The sequence below is a fragment of the Anolis carolinensis genome, unplaced genomic scaffold, assembly GCF_035594765.1.
Source record: "Anolis carolinensis isolate JA03-04 unplaced genomic scaffold, rAnoCar3.1.pri scaffold_12, whole genome shotgun sequence".
Lineage (NCBI taxonomy): Eukaryota > Metazoa > Chordata > Lepidosauria > Squamata > Dactyloidae > Anolis > Anolis carolinensis.
The window spans coordinates 16,981,117-17,001,798 of record NW_026943823.1 but is presented as its reverse complement, the minus strand read 5'-3'; the positions used below and the strand labels follow the sequence as shown (position 1 = coordinate 17,001,798).

The 20,682-nt window shown below is 41.7% G+C and overlaps 1 protein-coding gene across 6 annotated transcripts in view; it reads left to right on the top strand.

The window, feature by feature from the left end:
- Window positions 1-20,682, top strand: part of klhl13 (kelch like family member 13) — a 71,625-nt gene that overhangs the window by 32,619 nt on the left and 18,324 nt on the right. For all 6 annotated transcript variants that reach the window (XM_062963918.1, XM_062963917.1, XM_062963922.1 and 3 more), the window contains one exon: window positions 20,540-20,681. In XM_062963918.1, the coding sequence (XP_062819988.1) occupies window positions 20,540-20,681 (142 nt within the window). The remainder of the gene's footprint in view (window positions 1-20,539; window position 20,682) is intronic.

Genomic DNA, 20,682 nt, shown 5'->3' with positions numbered 1-20,682 from the left:
AGAATCAGAGAAAGAGGACAGATTCGGACATATCCACTGTTTTCTTTTTTCAGTGTCAAAGTTTGTGTGTGGTCATTGGTCTTGAATGTGGACTGTGGGCGAGCAAGTCAAGAGGGAGCTCAGTTTCACAATGAATATACAGTGCCTACTGTGGCGTCCTTTTCCGTGTTGTGTGTGTGTGTCCAACGTGGTGAAACGGTACGGTTGAGTCTTGCTTTGGTTACGATTTTTCGTTCAAACAACTGCTCGAAAAATCTCAAAGCAGAAGTCGGTCATGAAAATGTTGCCATCCCCAGAACCGCAGAGATTTTGGCTTCGCCGCTTCCTCTTTGTCAAAAGGGCACTGTGGTCCTTTCATAGACTGGGTCTGCTGTGTGTTTCTGGCTGACATTGAGCACAGCACATGGCCTGCCAAAAAGGCAAATGCAGGCAAGAAGAGAAGCAAACGTGGTTCTGGTGACACTCATTAGTTAATGAGCCATGATGTGGCCAGCTTCCCTGGCACTTCTCTGTAAAACATGAGATATTATCTCAGGCGATTGCCTTTCGGTGTTACAGCTCCCATTGAATGTTTGTTACCTTCACTGTTTGGGAAATAACCCATCAAAGTGGCAATTCTGCCCTTTTGCTAGGAAGCTGACATCAATATATGTTTATAATACACCTGCAGACATCTGATTCTACTTCTTTTCAAAAGTAGAAGGTTGCACCATGTTTTAATATTTGTAAGCCACAGCTGCCTTGTAGAAATCAAAAGGAAATGGGTATGCTGAAACTTTGGAGGAGAAATAATAGATTAAGGCCAAGAGAACCGGGTTGCCTCCTGATGGGTAATGCAGTGGATTTTTAGGCATTTCTGCTCCAGGTGACTCCATCTGCTCACACTTCATGCAACGGGGAGAGAGGGCTACTGTTGTCCAGTTTTGACAAGGCCTTGTGTTGGAAATGCCTCGTGTTCAACAACAAAGCGCTGTGTGGCCGTTGCATTTCCCCCTCTCCCTTACAGCAGCCCATAAATCTTCAGCATTCCACGAAGTAAAGCTTTCATGAAGGGAGGTGGAGAAACTTCACGCTTTTCATGCTGGAACTGGCTTGTGTTCATCCGTGCATTAGCAATTACCATTTAAAAGACGGTCACAAGCAAAGTTTTAAAAATTGTAAAAGAATTGGATTGGTGTGAGTTTTCCGGGCTGTATGGCCATGTTCCAGAAGCATTTTCTCTTGATGTTTCGCCCACATCTATGGCAGGCACCCTCAGAGGTTGTGAGGTATACTGGAAACTAAGCAAAGGAGGTTTATATATCTGTGGAAGGTCCAGGGTGGGAGAAAGAACTCTTGTCTATTGGAGGCAGATGTGAATGCTGCAATTAATCACCTTGATTAGCATTGAAAAGCCTTGCAGCTTCAAGGCCTGGCTGCTTCCTGCCTGGGGGAATCCTTTGTTCGGAGGTGTTAGCTGGCCCTGATTGTTTCCTGTCTGGATTTCCCCTGTTTTCAGAGTGGTGTTCTTTATTTACTGTCCTTATTTAAGAGGTTTTTTTTTTTGAAAAATACTGGTAGCCAGATTGTGTTCATTTTCATGGTTTCTTCCTTTCTGTTGAAATTGTGCACATGTTTGTGGATTTCAGTGGCTTCTCTGTGTAGTCTGACATGGTGGTTGTTAGAGTGGTCCAGCATTTCTGTGTTCTCAAATAATATTCTGTGTCCAGGTTGGTTTATCAAGTGCTCTGCTATGGCTGACTTCTCTGGTTGAATTAGACTGCACTACTTTTCATGTTCCTTGATTTGTGTTTATTGGTCCCTGTGTAGACTTGTTCACAGCAGCATGGTATACAATGGACTCCTGAAGAGGTGAGAGGATCCCTCTTGTCCTTTGTTGAACATAGCATAAATAAAGAAGAACACTTTGGAAACAGGGGAATTCCAGACATGAAACAACTTGAGCCAGCTAACACCTTCCAACAAAGGATTCCCCCAGGCAGGAATCAGCCAGGCCTTGAATCTTCAAGGTTTTTCAATGCTAATCAAGGTGTTTAATTGCAGCATTCAAACTTGCCTCCAACAGGCAAGAGCTCCCACCAGGGACACTCCACAGATATATAAACCCCACTTGTCCAGTTCCCAACAGACCTCACAACCTCTGAGGATGCCTGCCATAGATGTAGGTGAAATGTCAGGAGAGAATGCTTCTGGAACATGGCCATACAGCCCGGAAACCTCACAGCAACCCAGTGATTCTGGCCATGAAGGCATTCAACAACACATTGTATAAGAATTATGTAAAGGCGTATGTCTCACTGAACATACATCAGTGCTGTGTTATCTCCAATTTTCAGTGACTGTCTCCTCCTTATCTTATTCCTTCTTTCTTCCTTCTCCTTCTCTTCCTCTTCCTCCTTCCCTTTTTTTCCCTTCCTTCTCTTCCTCCTTTTCCTTGTCCTCCTCCTTCCCCTTTTTTTTTTGCCGTGAAGATTGACAAGCAGTGCTAGCTGTTAAAACTTCCATTTGGTCAAGTGCACCTTTTTCTAAATGGGCATATCATATTCTTAGGAGCAGCTGCTCCTTGCCTCAAACCTTTGGGAAATACTTTGGAATACATCAAACCATACATTGAATGGAATGCTTTAAATAAGCTGGAAGCATTATTCGCATGCAGTCAAAATACATTTCACTTGGACTGGAGCAATTTGGAAGCCCAAATATATTTGAGGAGAGAATAGGTCCGTTTTGGGTTTTTTTTGTTTTTGTTTAGTAGAGAACATTTTGTGGTAGAATTACTGAACTCCTAAGATGTTGGGAGTTTTGATATTTTGTAGTGGTGACTACAGATCTGGTGCAGTGTGCCATGCAGAGTTCATGGGAGTTCATTTTGGGTGTGAAATAGTCATGCTTTCTGAGTTAGTGCCAAAGCGCTGGTTGTTTTAAAGCACCTGTGCTTTGATGCATCCATACCTTGTCAGATACATCTTTACTGTTGTAATTTTAGAAGTAATCGGAGGAAAAAAGGAAACGTGAAGCCCTTTTTAATGGCAGCCTTCCAGACAACAGGAGAAGGAAGAATGCAATAAAAGTCTACCTTCGGTTCCTTGATATCCACTAGAGTTTGCTTCCAGAACCCAAATTCATGGAGGCCCAGTGCATATAGTGGCAGAGTAGTAATAGTACTAGTACTAGTAGTCATAATAATAACAACAACAATAATAATGAATTTATTACCTGCCTCTCCCAGTGGCTGGAGGCAAGATAAAACACTATTACAGTAGGGTCTCACTTATCCAGCATTCACTTATCCAACATTCTGGATTATGCAACGCATTTTTGTAGTCAATGTTTTCAATACATCGTGATATTTTGTTGCTAAATTTGTAAATACAGTAATTACTATGTAGCATTACTGCATATTGAACTACTTTTTCTGTCAAATTTGTTGTATAACATGATGTTTTGGTGCTTAATTTGTAAAATCATAACCTAATTTGGTGTTTAATAGGCTTCTCCTTAATCTCTCCTTATTATCCAACATATTCGCTTATCCAACGTTCTGCCGGCCCGTTTATGTTGGATAAGTGAGACTCTACCTTATAAGACGTATAACAGGATAGGTAAACATAAAACCTTGTGGTCCCTGATATAAAATGACAAATCAAGGGTTGCAATGTTTTAACAAATATTTTCAAGTCATTGATGGTTGAATATGTGGATGCAGAATCAATAAACCCAGAGACCCATTAATATATTACTTATATTACATTAATATATTACTTAACATTTTATATTGTTTGCTGACTTTTATGACTGTTTTACTGATGTTGAAGTTTTATTGATGCGATTTTGTTTTATTGTCTTACTACTGTTATTGTATTGTTGTGTCGGGCATGGCCCCATGTAAGCCGCTCCGAGTCCCTTCGGGGAGATGGGGCAGGGTATAAAAATAAAGTTGTTATTATTATTATTATTATTATTATTATTATTATTATTATTATTATGTGGTTTTTCATGTCTAGATAGGCCACGAGGTGAAGGAGCTGATGCAAGAAATCAGTCTTTACTATTGAAGCAAGTAGTAATTGCCTCTTGATTTCCTAGTTAAATTTATTAGGTCTAAATCTAGTTGTTAGCTCCAGCTAGAGTTAACTTTCTGAATCGGTGGATCTTGTATGGACTTGTTTGCTGCTATTGCTGTATGCTTTTCAAGTCATTTCTGACTTAGGGTGACCCTAAGATGAACCTATCGCAGGGCTTTCTTGACAAGATGTCTTCAAAGGGGAGCTGTACTTTGATTTACCCTTACCTCCTTTTGTGGCTGGAAGAATGTGGCTTGCCCAAGGCCAACTTGGGTTTCCCTGGCTGAATGGGAATTCAAATCCTGCCTTGCCAGTTCAACGCTGGATAGGCATCTTTCAAAAGGACCCTGCTCTCAAACAAACCTGCTGTCTTGCCTCTCTATGGAAGGAGTGGGTGTCCTAACAATGGAGGAGCGAAAGATACCATGCAGATGACATCCTTTTGTCTCTCTTCAAGGACAAAAGGCTGGCAAAGTGATGTCTTGAAGGCCAAGTTGGGCTCGGGCTGTGGTGCAGGCTGGAGACCAGCTGCAATGAATCACTGCAATGAATCACTCTGACCAGGAGGTCATGAGTTTGAGGCCCGCTCGGAGCCTATGTTTGTCTTGTCTTTTTTCTATGTTAAAAAGGCATTGAATGTTTGCCTATATGTGTAATGTGATCCGCCCTGAGTCCCCTTCGGAGTGAGAAGGGCGGAATATAAATGCTGTAAATAAATAATAATAAATAAGTTGCCCAAGCTCTCTTGGAAGTCTCTGGCAGATTTTCAGCCTTTGCTGTGTATGCAAAGGTCTCAGAGAGGCAACCAAGGGATCCTCAAAGTGACCGGAGGAATAAGAACAATTCTTGTCGGGTCTCTATCTCACCTGGGCACTCACTTAGTATAGAACCTCAGGAGACTCCATAATCATAATCATGTAGCATCTTCAGAACTTGAGCATGTACCAGGTAATAATAATATAATAATAATAACTTTATTTTTATACCCCGCCCCATCTCCCCAAGGGCATTCGGGGCGGCTTACATGGGGCCAAGCCCAGGCAACAAACAATATAAAACTCAGCAATAAAAAACAAATCATAAACAAATAAAATCACATATATCAATAAACAATAAACACACTTTGATAAAAACCTGGGTTGGCTCCTAAAAAGGGGTAGTGGGCCAGAAAAGTGCAAATAGTTTTATACAGTACAGAATAGGAAAGAGGTAGGTACCAGGGACTATTATCCCATTAAGGTACTGGAGGAGGCATACACCCAAAGACTGTATACGGCAATGAGTAAAAATGCTATAAAAATAGAATGGACAAACAGGTCTCAATATGGGGATGCTCTTCTCACATCAGGACTTGTCTGGACTTCTGGAAAGAAGAAGTCAACAGATCCAGGTGTTTTTTCTTCCCCAAGATGGAATATGAATATGGGCTGGACGTTGGTTATATTCTTGGAGGGTGCATATGGGTACCTTGACCTCAATCCTTGAAAGATGGAATTTCTGTCTGATACTATAGCTGCATTAAATCAGGGGATTTGAGTGTTCTTTCTTGGCCACACACAAGATTCTGGTCCTGTATTTTAAGGACCATGGACCTTGAAGCAGAGGGTGTGGGGGCTTCCTAGATTTTAGGCTCCATCAAAAAAATCTGGCAAAGACCAGACATTGTTTCCTGGCTTCTGCATGCCTTCCAGAGGGTCCAGTCCCATTGGCAGTGCAGCAGTTTCTTCTCTTTGAGCTAAGATAGTAAATACAGATCTTGGCACAGAGTCCTGCATAATCTACTCTTAACTTTTATTTCTATTTTTAGATCGTTGTTCTAAAACGTGTCTTCAAAGACAAAGGCTTCTTGTCAGCATGTTTAAGACCAGAGCATAATTTCCGGCTGGAGGTGCATCCTCCTCAGCGCTCTGTCCCATCATAGGAGATATTTTTATTTTAGTTCAGTATGGGCATCTTCCATACCACTTGACAATCAGTTGTTGAATATCTGCTGACGCAATCGGTTGAGTTGTAATAGAGCTTTGGGAGTAGAAAAGGATGACGTGGTGCCTCTTGTCATGCTCCGCTTTGGAAAAGGGTGATATAGTCTCATGATCACTTCAGCATATTTGGTTTGTGTCTTCTCATGAGAAGTCAAGCGGATTATGTGTCCTGGAGCAAAATGCAAAGTGAGAGAAACCTACTCCTTGGAAGGTAAATTGATCATAATTAAAGAGTTATTATCATGAGGAAAAGGGGTCTCCACTGAAGCTTTATCCCCAATCCTTGTTTCCACAGCAAGCCACATTTTTCAAAATCCAATTATTACAAGGACAGAAAGTGAGTGAAATCTTCTGAACAGGGGCACAGATTGCAAAAGAAACACCACAGGGGTTAACCCTTCCCTATGCTATCCAAAGCTTATATATACAGTAGAGTCTCACTTATCCAACGTTCTGGATTATGCAACGCATTTTTGTAGTCAACGTTTTCAATACATTGTGATATTTTGATGCTAAATTCGTAAATACAGTAATTACTACATAGCATTACTGCGTATTGAACTTTTTTTCTGTCAAATTTGTTGTATAACATGAGGTTTTGGTGCTTAATTTGTAAAATAACTTAATTTGATGTTTAATAGGCTTTTCCTTAATCTTTCCTTATTATCCAACATATTTGCTTATCCAACGTTCTGCCGGCCCGTTTATGTTGGATAAGTGAGACTCTATTGTATATAGATTGAGGGGGGGGGGGGAGGGGCTGGAGTTACACTTAAAAATCCATGAATTTCATTAAGATGTTCTCTCTAGGAATCTCATTGATACCATATTTCTTCCATTGTAAGATGCTGTTGATTGTAAGATGCACCCTAATTCCAGTGTCGCCAAAACCAATGAAAATACATAAGGCACTCTAGCAATTCAAACACAAGCCCAGTTTTTAGAGACGTTTATATAGGGGTGGGGGGAGTGCATCTTAGAATGGAAGAAATACAGTACGTTTCTCTAGCTCCTCCAGTGTGACTCTTATCATTCATTTCTGGTGGTTGTTAACTATAGAGTTGTTCTGGAGGTCCCAGAGATTCCTAGAGGAGTATTCTCTCAGGTAAGACAAATAGCTTTCTAAGAAATTCTTAGGTTTTCCACTTTCGTGAGGGTCCTGCTTCCCAACCCCCTGAAAGTCAAGGTTCTAATTTATGTAAAATCATCAAAATCTTCTTACACTGCCTGCAACCTATACATATGGATCCAGGGAGCATTCACACCCTTTTCTGGACAAACGCATGGACAAAAACTGAAAAGGTTTTCTTTTTTAAAATGTCTCATGTTAGCAAGCGGTAGAAAAACCTAGATGGTATCTAAGGACACATAGGATGTGTCTGGGTTCAAAGGGAAACGGAACAATAGCAAAACTGAAAGATTTTGCAAGAGTGGGACTTGGTCAAGAGCCTTTTAAAAAAATCAAAGCACTTATCTTTGGAGCATTTTGAAACAGGTCTGTAGTTTCCTCTCTGTCAAGTGTAGGAGCCAAGCCTTTCAGACTGTTATTGGGGAGCTTGAAGGAGGCTTGGCTCCTCTATTGTGTGCTTGTCTGGTTTTAAGACCTCCAAGGAAAGGAAAGCGGAGAATTTTTAGTTGTCATCTATTGCTTTCTTCCTTGTCTGTATTTTTAAGGTCTTTGCGATGGCGCAGTTGTATTACTTTGAAGCGTGTGTGTGTATATATATATGACTTCAAGTTGTCTGTCGACTTGCGATGATCCCATACATTTTTCATAGGTGAGGAGTGCTGCTTTCTCTATGTGCTGGCAGAAGTGAAGGGGTGTTAGAAAGAATAAATCAAGCCAAGAAGAGTCAGCTCTTTGTGCCTATCTGTGGATGAGAGGTTGGCAGAGTGTCATGGGGGAAACCTTCTTGCAATCTAACCTGTGTGTTGCTCTTTTGTTTCACTTCTAGTGGATGATGCACATGGTTTGAGCTCTCCTTGGCATTGAGTATCGTGTTGGTGGCTCTTTAGCACAGATAACCTTGGACTTCCTTGCATATTTTGTAGAAGTCATAATGTGATGAATGGATTGAATGAATTGTATGATTGAGGTCTGGCTGGAGGCCTATTAAGGTCTGGCAAGGCTGAAGACTCCATCCTAAAAATGGAATCTGGAAAACTGCATCATGGAAAACAAAGGAGACGAAGAATTCATTAACTCTGGCATGAAAAGTGCTAATGAGAAAACTTCTGAACTGACCTGAGAACTTCTGATGTAAACAACACATGTTTACCTAGTCAAACACAATGTTACCTTAAGAAAGAAGTTAAACAATTTATCTGATGAGGCTCTAGCACGGTGGCTCTCAATCTGTGGGTCCCAGATGTTTTGGCCTTCAACTCCCAGAAATCCAAACAGCTGGTAAACTGGCTGGGATTTCTGCCCTCTTCTTCTGGATGTGTCCTAGCTTAGAGTCAATATCCCTCTTGAATTGCTTTGCCCAGAACTGGACACAGAGCTATTATTCTGGGTAAAAAGGTCTGAACAAAGCAGAAGAGAGTAGGACTATGACTTCACTCAATTTGGACACTAGACTCCTTTGGATGCAGCCCAGAATCCTACTGGCCTTTTTAGTTGCTTCATCACATTCTTGGCTCATGTTCAGCTTGTTCTCCACGCTGATCCCAAGATCCTTTTCTCATGTAACTCTGTTGTCGAGCCAGGTATCACTCATCCAGTATCTGTGCATTTTGTTTCTTTTGTCAAAATGGAGTATCTTACATTTCTCCTTGTTGACATTAATTTTGTTAATTTTGGCTCAGCTGTCTAATCTGTTAAGGTCACTTTGAATTCTGACCTTATCTTCTGCAGTATTAGCTATCCCAACTAATTTGGTGTCATCTGCTTGAACATACAAGAACAGGATTTGGCTTACATTGTTATGGATGTTAGATGGACATCTTGTGTTGTGGAAGAAAGGTCCTCTGCTGTAAGAGAGGACTACGCAGTGGCAGAGAAGGCACCCTTCACTCATGACACCATTCGCACATTCCTATAATGTTCCTTCAGGGCTTGCAGGACCTTGTTTGCCAACTACTTGCCAATCCCGTTTGTACTTGTTTTCTATTGTGTATTTGTTCATGGAAGACATGATAGCCATGTATAAATATGTGAGGGGAAGTCATAGGGAGGAGGGAGCAAGATTGTTTTCTGCTGCCCTGAAGACTAGGACGTGGAACAATGGCTACAGGAAAGGAGATTCCACCTGAACATCAGGAAGAACTTCCTCACTGTGAGAAATAGCTGTTCAGCAATGGAACTCTCTCTGCCCCGGAGTGTGGTGGAGGCCCCTTCTTTGGAGACTTTTAATCAGAGGCTGGATGGCTATCTGTCGGGGGGGCTTTGAATGTGATTTTCCTTCTTCTTGGCAGGGGGTCGGACTGGCTGGCCCATGAGGTCTCTTCCAACTCTTAAGATTCTATGTTTCTATAAGAATGCTTTATCGCAATGACCACCAGTTTGTGCTCTTTACCACCTTGAGACTTAGTGGAACATGTTTGCAGATGTTTTTAGCAAAAGTTTGTTCGATAGAACCCTGACTGCATGGCAAACAATATGGCTGCTTTGCCACGAGAGCCATAACACTATAACAACATTTGGGGGGGAAAAATGTTCCTGGTTTGAAAGTATTATTTCAATTGTTTAATTGTGTGGTACTTTCAAAGTAGTTCTATTCCAGAAAGTGTGCTTTTGTGGCTGCTGCAAACTATGTTGAATTGGTTGAGACTCTTATCAGATATTCCTTGAAAAACTATAGCAAAATGTGCTATAGCTAGATGTCCCACAAAAACAAAGTTTTTGCAGTTTAATAAACTTGTCCCATGTTTTTATGATAGAACCAATTAGGAAATGACATTTATAACCCAGGAACAAAAATCATGTTACATAGTGTAATCTACCGCCCTACTTACTGGTGGGATGTTGAATGTTTCCCCCAATTTTCTGGACTGAATATCCCCCCAACCTTGGTGATGAGAACCTCTCCCTGGGAGAAGCGGAGAAGAGGAACATTAGAGTGACATTTAGAGCTGTTTGACAGTGGCATATGTCGACTGGGGAGCTTCTCCTGAGATTTGAAACAGAGGCTGGGTGGCCGTCTGTCGGGATGATTTTGATTGTGATTTCCTGCCTGGCAGAAAGGAATTGGACTGTATAACGCTTGGGGTCTCTCCCAACTCTAGGATTTTAGGAGATTCTCTGAAGATGTCAGCCACACATGCAGGCAAAACATCAGGAGAAAAGGCTGCTAGAACACGACCATACAGCCCTGAAGTCACACAACACCCCAGTGATTCTGGCCGTGAAAGACGTTGACAGTACGAATTTAGGAGTGCTGGACAAGTCAAACCACAGTTGGCCGGTGCTTTGCCTGTGGCAAGGTTAAAAGAACAGGACTGTGATGGCTTCGCTCTGCAGGCGATCACAGCGGTGCTGTAATTGCTCTTGGGTTTAGCACCAGCCGCCTTTGCTTGGCGGGAATCGTGAGTCATCCTCCTTTTCCAGGGAAAGCAGCGCAGCAAATGCCCAATTAAGAAAGCGGATTCAGAAATGCTGATGGGAGCTTTTCCCCCCTGCAATCTTCTTGGCCTTCCTCCCTGTCTTGTCAGGGCACTCCAAAAAGTACTGTAGTCAGTTTGTTAGAAGGAAGAATTATTTAAAAATCCTCTACATTTGAAATACCATATAATGGATGGCTGAATAGAATTGTAACAGAACGTCCTTTCTGTTCAGATTTCTCCATTGGACTCAGCTTTCATTTTGGAATAGAGATCCTCTGTGTGTTGGTGTATACATGTGTCTGTTCTCTGGAGCAGATTTTTTTTCTTGCCCCTCGAAAAAAGTGAAGACTTGTCTTTTTGTCTTAATTAAGCAACTTGCTAATCCTGACCTTCCACTTGCCGCATCAGCAGACAAATGTTTACGGTGCACCAACTGCTGGGCCGCAAATTGCGATGCTGTGCATGAGTTGCCATCAGTTCCTCTGCTTTGTCTCACCAGGCCTGGTTTTTCTAATTTCACCCGACGAAGCAGCATCTTGTTAATTTGGGCCTAAAATTGGGGCAGATTTGATTTGAGTCCCCCTTCCCTGGGCTCATCTACTGGATCATGTTAGATTGGTCACCAAGAGGTATGAGATAAGGATCTCCTTTTCCTGTGACTATCAACTCATCTAATTCAGATTGCATCTTGTAGGTAGCAAGGCAAGCAAGGTCTGGTTGAGCCACTAGTTGAGCCAATGGTTGAGCCATTGTGCAACATGGTTTGAAGAAATTAGTCAAAAAGCCAAACCTGGAAGGACAAGAGAACATTCCCTTCCCGTCTCTCACCTCTTGTGTGCCTTGTGTTGTCATCTTGCTGTTGTTGATCTTTGCCTTCAAATTGACTGATCTTCTCCTAGGGGTTTCTTAGTCCAATTTTTCAGAAGAAGTTTGATTCCTCTTCCTTCTTCTTTTGTGTAGGAGGAGTTGCTCCAAAGTGGGCTTCCATGGCTGAGAAGTGATGTGAACCCTGGTCTCCTGAAGTCTTAGACATTCTAGCGACGAATGTCATGGTGGATCTTTTAAAAATAGTGTTTTCCTGAGAGGCCATGTTCAGAAGAAGTTTCCCACAGCCTTTCTCAGAGGCTTAAGAGAGTGAAGAACTCGAGGCTCCTTTAGTCCTAGCCCAGTGATTCTCAACCTTTGGGTCCCCAGACATTTTGGCCTTTAACTCCCAGAAATCCTAACAGCTGGTAAACTGGCTGGGATTTCTGAAAATTGTAGGCCAAACCACTTGGGGACCCACAGGTTGAGAACCACTGTCCTAGCCCAACATTCAAACCATAACACCATTCTAGCATTGTTACTCCCTGAAAACAACTGCTCTCAACAACTGCCCTGGATCGGAGGTGGGCTCAATCTGAATGTAGCATTGAACCTGACTCAGGGTATGCCTTTTTGGGGGATACATTTGTTCAGAAACCACCAGGAGAGATTAATCCATTTGACCATAAAGAAAAGGGGAGGTTTTGCCCATTTATAGTGAAAGTTGTCTATGAAATTTCCACTTTGTTCAAACTTATTTTATTTTGATATGTGGCTAGGGGATTGTGAATGAATTATTTTCATTTCTACTTTCCTTCGCTGCTGGCATCCTTGTGTTCATAATGTATGTTTTCATCTATACTGCATGCCCCGGTAATAGACGTTGCATTGTGCTCATATGATGGAAGAATGTACATAAAGAGCTAGTGTATCTTTATAGTTAAGTGAATATTTTTGTCTTATCCCTTAAACCCCTTCTTTCTTCCCTGGGTAAACCACACTAAAACAATTGTATTGTAGTGTGTTTAGTAATGATTATATTTCTGCTCTGAATCGTACAGGTGTAAGGATGGTGTTTTTGTTGATAATTGTTATGCCAAACACTTTAAGATGATTATCCTTTATCTACAAGAATGAAATGTACAAAGGCATTGGGTTGGGCCCAAATGCAGTTTGTCATGTCTTTAGAACTACCAATATTACGTTTAATTGTGACTAACTTGTCCCATTGACTAACGCATTACTCAGATGAGATTCAGCCTACCGAATTAGTAGTTCCCGAACAGAATGTGGTACAACAATGTTCTCATGACCATGGCATCAGGACCAACAATATTTGGCAATTGGATCTAGTGATTTACAAACTTATTTTCTTGCTGTGACAGTTTTATTAGAAAAGAGTACTGTGTTGTTTTGGCAGAAAGCAAACGTGTTCGTAACCTTAACAATTGAAAAATATCACTATGTCAGTTTGGAATATCTATATAAATGCAATAGGATCTTGTAGCATCTTAGAAAAAGGAGTTGGTAGCAGAAGTTTTGGTGGGCCAAGTCTCCTCCTTCAGATGTATCCATAGAATTATACAGTTGGGAAATACTCTTAAGGGCCATCCAGTCCAGCCCCTTTCTTTCTGCTAGGCAGGAAAAGCACCATCCTGATAGATGACCATCCAGCCTCTGTTTAAAAGCCCCAGAATTGGACACACGGTTATTTTTCCAAGTGAAAAAGTCTGAACAAAGCATAATAGAGGGGCCTCAAGACTTCCTTTGATCTAGACACTAGACTCCTATGGATGCAGCCCAGAATCCTATTGACTTTTTTCGCTGCTACAGTAGAGTCTCACTTATCCAACATAAACGGGCTGGCAGAACGTTGGATAAGCAAATATGTTGGATAATAAGGAGGGATTAAGAAAAAGCCTATTAAACATCAAATTAGGTTATGATTTTACAAATTAAGCACCCAGACATCATGTTATACAACAAATTTGACAGAAAAAGTAGTTAAATACGAAATAATGCTATGTAGTAATTACTGTATTTACGAATTTAGCACCAAAATGTCATGATGTATTGAAAACATTGACTACAAAAATGCGTTGGATAATCCAGAACGTTGGATAAGTGAGTGTTGGATAACTGAGACTCTACTGTACATCACATTGTTGGCTCGAGTTCAACTTGTTATCTATTGAGACTCCAAGATCCCTTTCACAAATAGCTGCTTTCAAGCCAGGCGTCATCCATCCTGTCTCTGTGCTTTTCATATTTTCTGCCTTAGTGAAGTATCCTTCATTTCTCCTTGCTGAAATTCATTTTGTTAGTTTTGGTCAATCAGCTCCCGAATCTGTGAAGGTCCTTTTGGATCCACCCTATCTTCTGCAGCATTAGCTCTGCCTCCCAGTTTGGTGTCATCTGCAAACTTGATAAGCATGCCCAGTAAACCTTAATCTAAGTCATTAATAAAGATGTTGAACAGCACCAGGCCCAAGACAGAGTTCTCTTTATGGCTTCTTTCCAGGTTGAAGACAAGGAACCACTGGGGAGAAGCACCCTTTGAGTTTGGCCACTCAACCCGTTGCAAGTCCACCTCACAGTAATATTATCTAGCCCATATTTTACTAGTTTATTTGCAAGATGATGGTTCAGGTTTTATGAAATATCAGCAATCAGAAGTGTTGTGCATAAATGTTTGTGCCATTGCCCTATCAATACTAAAATCTATGGATGCTTGGGTCCCATTATATGCACAACGTATAGCAGTGGTTCTCAACCTGTGAGTCCCCAGATATTTTGGCCTTCAACTCCCAGAAATCCTAACAACTAGTAAACTAGCTGGGATTTCTGGGAGTTGCAACCTGGGGACCCTCAGGTTGAGAACCACTGACGTATAGCAAGTTTGCTTTGGGTGTTTGTTCACTGATGGATCTATGGACCATAATAAATATTGTTGTTGTTGTTGCTTTGGGTGTTTGTTCACTAATGGGTCTACGGACCGTACTAAATATTGTTGTTGATGTTGCTTTGGGTTTTTGTTCACTGATGGGTCTATGGACCGTAATAAATGTTGTTGGTGTTGTTTGTTCACTGATGAGTCTATGGACCATAATAAATATTGTTGTTGTTGCTTTGGATGTTTGTTCATTGATGGGTCTATGGACTGTAATAAATATTGTTGTTGTTGTTGCTTTGGGTGTTTGTTCACCGATGGGTCTATGGACCGTAATAAATGTTGTTGTTGTTGCTTTGGATGTTTATTTGGAATAATTTTGAAGCAGTGGGTGATGGGATCCATGTATATTGATAGAATTAAAAAGATATATCTTTGTACATAGAAAGCAGAACAGAATTGTGGGTATAAACATGGAATAATGATACAAATAAGAGTAGATGTTTGCCCACACTAAGTAACAAACCAGCTCAACTATTATTTTTCCAAAAGATACTTACATACCCAAAGCAGGCACCTCTTGCATTATATTGCCAAGAGAAGAGACAGCTAGCAAATGATGATGATGATGATGATGATGATGATGATGATGATGATGATGATGATGATGATAATAATCCCAATATGTTGTCGAAGGCTTTCATGGCTGGAATCACTGGGTTGCTGTGAGTTTTTCGGGCTGTATAACCCCAATTAGTTTCCTAGTTTTCCTCTTAAGATGAACCAACCCAAACCAAAAGACCTAGAAAATTCCTAGAGAAGTATTGTTTCTAGGAAATTGCTAGGTCCTTCTGTGAGACTCTTTTGGCAAAAACATATAATAAAATCACTAGGAAGGCATAGAAATTTCCCAGAAATGCCATATTTTGTAAGAAGGTGTGAGCACCAATCCTAGAATGTGTCCCATTGCTTCTGAAGAATACTGAATGATGGCTAGGTCTGTACTCCATTGTGAATTACGGTTATCTATTTTTATTTGCCTTTAAAAGACTTTTATGCTGATTAAAGAGTCCAACCGGCTGCCTTTTAAAATACCCCCCCCCCCCCCCTAAATAATGGCACTTATTGATCGGAGCCGTAGAATTAATTAGAAAGTGAATTAACTTTCCTCCTTTCCAGAATTCCTGGTGGTGGCGTAATTTGCTTACGATGAAACACCAATCGATACATTTGCATTTGTTATTACCTAATTAATTGTAGCGCTTGGTAGGCTATTATTAATGAGTATGAATAAAACGCCAAAAGGTAGATTCATTAGGTTTTTTCCCTCCTCGGATTCAGAGATGACCTATTCAGGTCGCTTGCAGGGAAATAAAAGAAAATGAGTTTTTGGAGATCCTGATGTATTGGACTTTCATTTGTGAGTCGCTGGTAATTCAGGTATTTATTCATCTTTTCGTGCGTCCTGGCAATGGCCGTGCATGTCTAAGGAGACCAAGTGGCAAGCTTTCAGTTTGGAATATTCAGTTTCTTTCTCCTCCTTTTTTTGGAAATACTACGTGCCTCCATTACATCCGGAAGAACTTTACGGTCATGTCCTTGGATTTTGTGTCTTGGCGTCGAGACAAACGCTCGCGTCTCATGCAATGACATTGGCATGGATTCCGCATCCCGAAAGCCAAGGTTATTTACTAGGCTGAGGTTGGGTTAGGTGCGTGTCCTTCTTGTTAACTGAATGACGAAAGGGTTATAGGGAAAGGTTGTCTATCCCAATTACAGGGCTAAGGATGGATGAGGGTTTCATTGACTGCTTTTAGTGAGCACAAAATGTGCCAATGTTTCTTATAAATGAAATGCATAGATAACAGGATAGGTGACTCCTGGCTCAACAGCAGTTCATTTGTGAAAAGGAACTTGGAGTTTTAGTGGAGAACAAGTTGAACATGAGCCACTCATGTGATGCAACAGCTAAAAAAGCCAATGGGATTTTGGGCTGCATTTGAAGGATTCTAATATCCAGATCAAGGGAAGTCATGGTTCCTCTCTTTTTTGCTTTAGTCAGATTTTTTTCACCTGGAACAATAGCCCAGTGTCCAGTTCTGGGCACTAAAACTCCAGGGTCTTTTTCACAAATGAATTGCTGTTGAGCCAGGAGTCACCTATCCTGTTATTTATGCATTTCATTTATGAGAAACATTCAAATTGACTCTGGCCTTTGGTGATGATCGCCACGGGTTTTCTTGGCAAGGCTTAATATTCTACAGAGGTTTGACATTGCTTTCCTTTCCTAAAACTGAGAAAATGTAACTTGCCAAAGGGTACTGACACAAACTTCCATGGCTAAGTAAGGATTCAGACCCTTGAGTTCCACACCACCATTCAATGCCACCTTGGTTTTCAGGGTGGTGTAGACGGAGCTCTAGAACACTGTCATGGATAGCGTGGATGAGGGTTTGCTGAGTGATGGCTTGGATGCAGAAATTTATTTATTTCAATCAAATAGAGCCTAGCCAGGAACAGCAGCTCCCCCAGCCATTTCCAGAAGGAACAATTATGATAGCCAAACACAAGGGACTTTTGTTGAGCAGGTGGAGGTAAACTGAGGAGATCAGCGAGGCTTGTTGAGAAGAGAATCGAAAACAGGGATCAGCCGTGAAAGCAGCATTTAAGGGACAGGAGTGTGTTCCCTAAATTTCTGGCTGCACCTCCTGTCTCCATGCCAAGACCTTGGAACCTTAACTCTCATGCTCCTTTGAACTGTTCTCTGACATCGGCTCCGGACTTGTGGGCTCAACCTTGTTGATTGGATTTCGGGTCATTGCCTCTTGAATCTCGACTGGATATTTGGCTTTCCCTTTCGCTTGTTCCTTTGAGTTTTGTTACTTGGCTAGATCTTGGACTGTTGTTTACTGCTGTCTGTGCTTTGAGGTCGAGGCACTTGACGAATACTTTGTCCAGACACACTAGCATTGGGTGATGGGACCAAACCTTTGAATAGTTCTTCTTCCCTGTTGTGATCATAACGTCCACATCCCGGCCAGAGGTTGTCCTGCAAGGCTGGGTTATTGCTATCATATTTTTAAGCCTTTTATTAAGCAGTGTGGTTCTTTTTTCCCCATGAATTCATTTTGCTTAAATCCAGTATAGAAGCTTCCGCTTCTTCCGTTTCCTCGGCCCAACATGTTTCTAATGTGGACTCCTTTCTGTTGTTTGTTACTGATGTGATCAGGCAGGTCTGGGGTGGTTTTCAAGCCTGCTCTGTAATAAAATACAACATCTAGTTGCCGTCATTCAACCGTTGCTTTCGTATTTGCTTCTCCTCCCTTTTTTAAAAATCAGCTTTTCCCTAACAATTATTTTCTGGCACGAATACAACGTGGGAAGTAAATCCTCGGATTAGAGTTGTGTAGATGGTTTATGTAATTAATCAAGATGTGACATGACATTTTTGGGGGTGGATTTGCTTTTGTTAATGGCCATGCACTGCTCTGCATGCTCAAAGAAGCAACACTTTCTCCATAGGTAACTGGGTGGTCACATTTTTCAATGGAGACTTACACTGCACATCTACACTCTATATGTTCTGTGTGTTTCACATCCATGTTTCCAACCTATGTTTACGTGTTTAGGGTCTTTTTATTGTATGGCTGATCTTCCTCCAAACTATCAGTGGCTTTGGTGAATCTCTGAAAAATTATCACGTTTCAGAAATTGCTTTAATTTGATGCGGTTTCTTTGACTCAAAGCAAGGAAATGTCATTGCAAACACGTGTCTAAAGGAATTATGTTAAAAATAATTTTGGTTTCAAATGGGTTGTCTCAAAATGGAGATAAAAGGGATTAAAGCTTAATGTTCACTTGCATTTGGGGACCGTTTGCTGTTGAAGGAATTTCTGGAGCTGATTTTGAGGCCAATGTATTTACCTGCATGTTACCATCGAGGTCCGTCTTGGTGAAATTGACAGCTGTGTTTCTGAGTGTTATGGAAATTACATGAGACTTTGATACATCACAAGATGCATGGAGAAACACAGAGACTGCTATATACAAGTTGAGCCCCCCTTGTCTGGAAGCCTAAAATCTGAAAGCACCTAGGATCTGAAATATTTTTCCACTCTTTGGCTTGTTTGCCTTGATTTTGGTTGGAGAGAGATATATAATCAAGCGCAACTAGGGAATGAATGAGAAACAAGCTTTTCCCCAAAAGGTAGTGTGCAGTTTCTAGGTCTTCCAGCTAGAATCTGACCATAGGATTGCATTGGAGAACTTTGAGATTCCTAAAGAAGTGTTTTAGTCTTGAAATCTTTAGGTCTTCCAGCATGAAGTCAACCTAGGGATTCCTTAGAGGGAACATTTTTAGACATATCTGTGAATATTCAAATCCCATAAAAGTCAAAACCACAAATGTAGAGGGGCAGCTGTATTCTGCAATCCAAAATGCAGAACATTTCTGAGCCCAAGGATTTCCGATAAGGGATACTCAACCTGCATAAGGCAGCATCGGTGTGCATGCTTGCCTTTGGAAGGAACCAACACCTAATTTACAGCTTAATTAACAGATAACGCTGCTGCTTGCAAACACAACTTATTTGGATATCTGTGAGTTTTCCAGGCTGTATGGCCATGTTCCAGAAGCATTCTCTTCTGGCGTTTCACCCATATCTGTGGCAGGGCATCCTCAGAGGTTGTGAGGTCTGTTGGAAACTAGGCAAGTGAGGTTTATATGTCTGTGGAATAATGTCCAGGGCGGGAGAAAGAACTCTTGTCTGTTGGAGGCAAGTGTAAAATGTTACAAATTGGACAGCTTGATTAGCATTGAATAGCCTTGCAGCTTCAAAGCCTGGCTGCTTCCTGCCTGGGGATCCTTTGTTCCAAGGTGTTAGCTGGCCCTGATTGTTTCTTGTCTGGAATTCCCCTATGTTCTGGGTACTGTTTTTTATTTACTGTTCTGATTTTGGAGGTTTTTTTTAATACTGGTAGCCAGATTGTGTACATTTTCATCATTTCCTCCTTTCTGCTGAAGTTGTCCACATGCTTGTGGATTTCAATGGCTTCTCTGTATAGTCTGTCATGATGGTTCTCAGAGTGGTCCAGCATTTCTGTGTTCTCAAATAATATGCTATGTCCAGGTTGTTTCATCAAGTGCTTTGGTTGAGTTCGTCTGCAGTGCCTTTCATGTTCCTTGATTCGTGTTTGAGCAATGCTACGTTTAGGGGCTCCCATGTAGACTTGTCCACAGAGCAGCCATTGAAATCCTCAAGCATGTGGAAATTTTCAACAGAAAGGAGGAGACCATGAAAAATAACATCTGGCTACCAGTATTAAAAAACTCTAAAATTAGGACAGTAAATAAAGAATAACACTCAGAAAACACAGGAATTCCATACATGAATCAATCAGGGCCAGCTAACACCTCCCAACAAAGTATTCCCTCAGGCAGGAAGCAGCCAAGCTTTGAAGCTGCAATGCCATTCATGCTGACCAAGGTGGACAACTGCAACATTCACACTTGCCTCAAGTTCTTTCTCCCACCCTGGTTATTGCCTGGTGGCGAAGTGTGTTAAAGCACTGAGCTGCTGAACTTGCAGACCGAAAGGTCGCAGGTTCAAATCCCGGGAATGGAATGAGCGCCCGCTGTTAGCTCCAGCTTCTGCCAACCTAGCAGTTCAAAAACATGCCAATGTGAGTAGATCAGTAGGTACCGCTCTGGCAGGAAGGTAACGGCGCTCCATGCAGTCATGCCGGCCACACGACCTTGGAGGTGTCTACGGACAACGCCGGCTCTTCGGCTTAGAAATGGAGATGAGCACCAACCCCCAGAGTCAGACATGACTGGACTTAATATCAGGGGAAACCTTTACCTTTTTTATATACCCCACTTGCCTAGTTTCTAACAAACCTCACAACCTCTGAGGATGCCTGACATAGATGTGGGCGATACTTCAAGCGAGAATGCTTCTGGAACATGGCCAAACAGCCCAAAAAACTCACAGCAGCCCAATGATTTTGGCCATGACAGCCTTCAACAATACAACTTATGTTGGTTATGTCACAAACAAAGCACAGCCGTAGTCGTAAAGCTTCTTAGAGCAAAGTGGGAATGCCAAACTAGCCAGGAGAGCATGACATTTCAACTCTTCATAATGGTGCCTCAGAAGTGTGAACTGGCTTCCTTCCTGGGTGGGTGTTGTTCTGGAGGGTGGGACGGGAACAGGCTGGGGCTGAAGGCCGCTCTTGTCTGCTTTGCCTTCCAGATCCCTGGTCGAGGAGGAGGACCCTCACATGAAAGTCTCCCTGGGGAGCAGCGATATGGGGGTGTCTGCCCACCTGCAATCCTCCAAGACAGGCACCACCCGGTTTTTCACCAGCAATACCCACAGTTCCGTCGTACTCCAGG